At 32.9% G+C, this 4,370-nt stretch overlaps 1 protein-coding gene across 1 annotated transcript; it reads right to left on the bottom strand.

Annotated features, from left to right (window-relative positions):
* Nucleotides 1–2,848: 2,848 nt before the first annotated feature.
* Nucleotides 2,849–4,364, bottom strand: LOC108383056 (protein maelstrom-like; the record flags this gene model as incomplete). The annotated part of the gene is made up of 2 exons (XM_017639434.1): nt 2,849–3,886; nt 3,963–4,364. Coding segments are annotated over 2 exons (1,059 nt in total), but the record flags the coding sequence as incomplete, so codon positions are not given.
* Between the last annotated feature and the right edge of the window lie 6 nt (nt 4,365–4,370).

Raw genomic sequence — 4,370 nt, 5'->3', positions numbered from 1 at the left:
TTTTTATGTTTTTTGTTGTAGAATTAACCATATTTTTATAAAAAAAAAATTTGCGGAAAAAAGTTAGAATAAAAATTGTTGTATATATTGTGAAAAATACTCTTTGCCAATACTTTTTTCCGGCAGTGTAAATGAAAATGGCTACCGCCACTAATATCATAACGGGCTTTTTCGGCCTGCGTGTGCCTGCGTGGCCTTATATGGTGGGAGCGGACCTGACATGACNCTACCGCCACTAATATCATAACGGGCTTTTTCGGCCTGCGTGTGCCTGCGTGGCCTTATATGGTGGGAGCGGACCTGACATGACCTAGCTTAAATAGGGCCTTTTGCATTAATGGTGACCAGTATGCGCGAAATTATCGTATGTGACATTTTTTCGAAATTTACTTTTTGATGCGAATTTTTTCTACGCCCCACAACGCAACACCTGCGGTATATTTCATAAAAGTGACAGGTGTGACAGTTGTGAATTTTTCCGTAATATTTCAGAGCCAGAATTTTAGGCGACATTCTTTCTGTTTCATACTGACAATAGTGCTGACAATTGTCACTCTGACAGAATATTCGCGACAAAATTAATTAGTCACCGTCGGAAAGTTTTAACAGGAGAAATTTTCAACAATTTGAATATGTCTAAACACTAAAATAAAGTAAATGCAACTATTATATATGAATTGCATATAAATGTCATATGACCCGCGGGAAATTTTGCCAAACGACAATTTTGTCACTTCTTCAATGGAATTTTTCATGGAATTCAAACGACCGTCACAATTGTTTTTATACTAGTTTTAATCCGAGGAATACGAGATTGGACCTATTTTTTCGTATGTGCCATACAAAAGTAATTTGCACAAAAAATTAAATTAAAAATGTTTTGAAAATTTTGAAAAGTAAAAAAATGCTTTTCTTTAAAATCTGGTTTCTGGCACATATGTATGTACGATAATTTCGTGCAGAGGGCGTTGAATTGTTACAAGTTAACCAAGTCCGTATGCAAGGCCAAAATTTTTTTGCATTTTTTATTATTTAAATTCATAGATTTAAGTAGTTGTATGTGTGTATTTACACTATATGTATGCGTGTATTAGTAATTTTAAGCAGTCGAAAATTTTTAGGCACATTCATATCTGCTTGTATGTAACATTTTCAAATGGCACCTTTTGCATTAAGGGTGGCGATAACTACATATACACACACCTACATATGTATGTATATAACCTAATCATCGAATTTAGCTGTTTTTTTTTCAAAAAAAAACGATTTTTGAAAATTATGTTTGGCACACTTTTATAAAACCTAAAATACATTTTGGAGTGCTTAAAGGTTTTAAATATTTATGTGCAATATATAGATATTATGCGCTTTGTTGACTTTATTTTGTATTGTGCTATTTTATTGGTGTGTTATTTTATTTAGGTTTTTTCTTTAATTAAAATATTTATTTTATGCTTACCTCTGCACAACACTGGTTGTCGCGACTAGCGATGGCCAAAGAGTGCCACGTTTACACAATTCCAGCAGCATATTAGTCAATTGCCCCAAACCAACGATCTATAATTTATCGTTAAACATTTTATGGTTTTGTACTATTATCGAAGGTTTTTTCTCTACACAAATTTTTTTCGACATGTTATCGATATGGCCATCGACCCATTTATTGTTATTTTTCTATATCGATAGCTTAACCGATCGATATATTTTCTCTAACACATGATATCGATATGGCTGTCGCCTCATTTATTGTTTATCGATATCGATAGTTCAAGCGATCATTATAATTATCGATAAATTCTTTTTATCGACATGTTTTTCGATACTGTTATCGTTATACTTACCGACGCATCATTGATATAAATCAATTATGTATTTACAAAAAAAAACCTGGTTCTGTATTTTTTCTCTCATCAAAAAACCCATTTCATTGCAATAGGGCGAACGCTTTTTGCCATCGCGTATCGCAATTTAGTTTTGATATGTATACTTTATTTTAATTGAACCTAATTAATTTTTTTATATTTCTTATTTTTTACTTTAATTTCGTTTATTTAATTTAATTTTATATTTTAATTTTATTTTTTTGTCGTCCATTTTATTTGGCCGCAAGCATTTTATTTTATTAAATAGTTATAGTTAATAATAAAAAAAAACTGTTTAACAATAAGTACACATGTTTGAAATTCACTACTTTTTTGCACATACGAAAATATAAATTATTTTTTTTTTTAATATTATATTATGTGTTGTTTTAAACAACTAGTATGGCTTAGCACACATTTTATTAAAATAATAATTCTTTTGAAAAATCTTTTTTATATACCTTAAAACCGAGAGTTTAATTGAAAAAAAAAAATGTTATTTGGTTTAATATTCAACTGACATTTATAAACCATTACATGTAAGTATTGAAGACTAAAATGAATAAAAGTTCAAAGGAGTAGAAATAATATTTTGGGTGCTTGCCGTAATTTAAATAAAAAATCGTCGCTAATTTTGAAAATTATCATCAAATGAGTTTGGATACAATTACTTTGTTGTTTTCATATTACAACTACATACAATAAATCTCTCCAAAACTTTTGCGGAAGTGGCAGTCTTTTCGTATGTATAGTATATGTAATTTCGGTAACGGCTTTAATTTGTATGCTTACAGCGCATGTTTTCGTGGGATGCCCTTGTATTACTATCAGCACCTAATGAGTATAACAACTAAAGTCCAACCATAGAGCATTTCGCAGTAACAAATCCCACAAATACTTACCGCAACAGGCGCTTCCAGCACACGCCAGTATACACTGCAGTACATTACCAGTATGCAATAATTAACAAGTCCATTTTTTATTCAGAAGAATGTTAAGCATTTTATTTATTAATAAACACTAGGATCTTGTATCGCTTTACATTGCGACTATAATAGTCAAGTAATACAAACGAGCTTAAACTGGAGAAAATATTGAATTCAGCAAAATTAATAAACCAAAAAAACATTCTTCAAGTACATACATACATACATACATATTGAACATGTGTAAAGTATCATTTTTTTAATACATTTTGTCGAGATACTAAAATATGCGCGCATTTTCGCATAGCATACAATTGATTTGTTCATACTACAATAATTGTATATACGATTCTTAATTTGAGAGATAAACTTTTTGCTTTTCATGAGCAATTGGTTTAATGTACATATGTAAGTATACCTTGCTGCATCTCAATTTTCACTTTACTCATAACGATGTAATAGCCTGCCACGTCCCGAACCTGCTGTTGCATTGCTAATCGTAGATTGATTCATACGCATTCTACCACGTCCATAACCAGTGACAGTGGTCTCATTATCAGTTGTATCATCGCGCGTATAATCAATGTCGAAGTGCGAAGTATCTGGTTCGCGTGGCACATTTCTGGAACGTGACGACCAAGGATTTAAATCATCAGCTGATTCAATATCAATTGTTCTGATGTGATCAGTACGAGTTGCCTTTGCGGGCGACGGTGAAACAGCCCTTGCGTGCTTCTTTCGCGAGGGACCAGCACCAAGACTAGGAAATTCATTAGTATCATACTTATCTATAGAGCGACCAGTGGCATTGGAGCGTGCCGACATGAATGTCTTGTGGTCATCATAATAAACTTTGTGCTCAGAAATTGCTTTGGTTGCGTAAGTGCTTTCGCTATTAACGGAAATATGTGATTCAGTGTCACCATAGGTGCTTGGTGCTGGATTTATAATAGCAGCTAAGTTGGTTGATTCTGGCACATGACGTCCGGGTATTAAATCAATAGCGATATCCCGACACATGTAATCTGAGAACATGAAACCCCAACGTGTAACGCATGATTGTGTACAATATTTGCTTTTGTCAATATCTTCATGGTACTGTTGATTAGAGAAATTATTTGTAAATTAGTAACAATTTAGTAGCCTCATAGGAGCAGATATAACAAAAACTCACAGTGCAGGCAATGCCAGTTTGATATTCGAAAAAGTCACGCTCAAAATATGCATCCGTTATGTAGTGCGATTTTGGTTGCTCCACTTCACCCATCTCAGAGGTGGCTTCTTTCAGTATGTAGAAAAGATATTGTATGGAATATATCTTCAATTCAACACTATTTGCATTCAAATCAGATTTAAGAAATTCCAATACCGACTCAACAATTGTTATAGAATCGCGATGGGTATAAATTGGTGGATATTCTCCAGTGTTCTCATCGCGTATAAAGTCTACTACGTTATTATAAATCAAACCCAAATTAGACTCGCCTTTAGCATTTGGTGGCAAAGGTAGTTTGTGTGAAGTTTCAGAATGATGTTGTGCCTCATAGTGCAGACCATAGATGTTAGGGCCTTGAAAAAAAAA

Source organism: Rhagoletis zephyria, unplaced genomic scaffold, assembly GCF_001687245.7.
Source record: "Rhagoletis zephyria isolate East Lansing unplaced genomic scaffold, Rhagoletis_zephyria_1.1 Rzeph_scaffold_30383, whole genome shotgun sequence".
Lineage (NCBI taxonomy): Eukaryota > Metazoa > Arthropoda > Insecta > Diptera > Tephritidae > Rhagoletis > Rhagoletis zephyria.
Note: the sequence above shows the minus strand (reverse complement) of the source record. Positions and strands in the feature narration are given on the sequence as shown.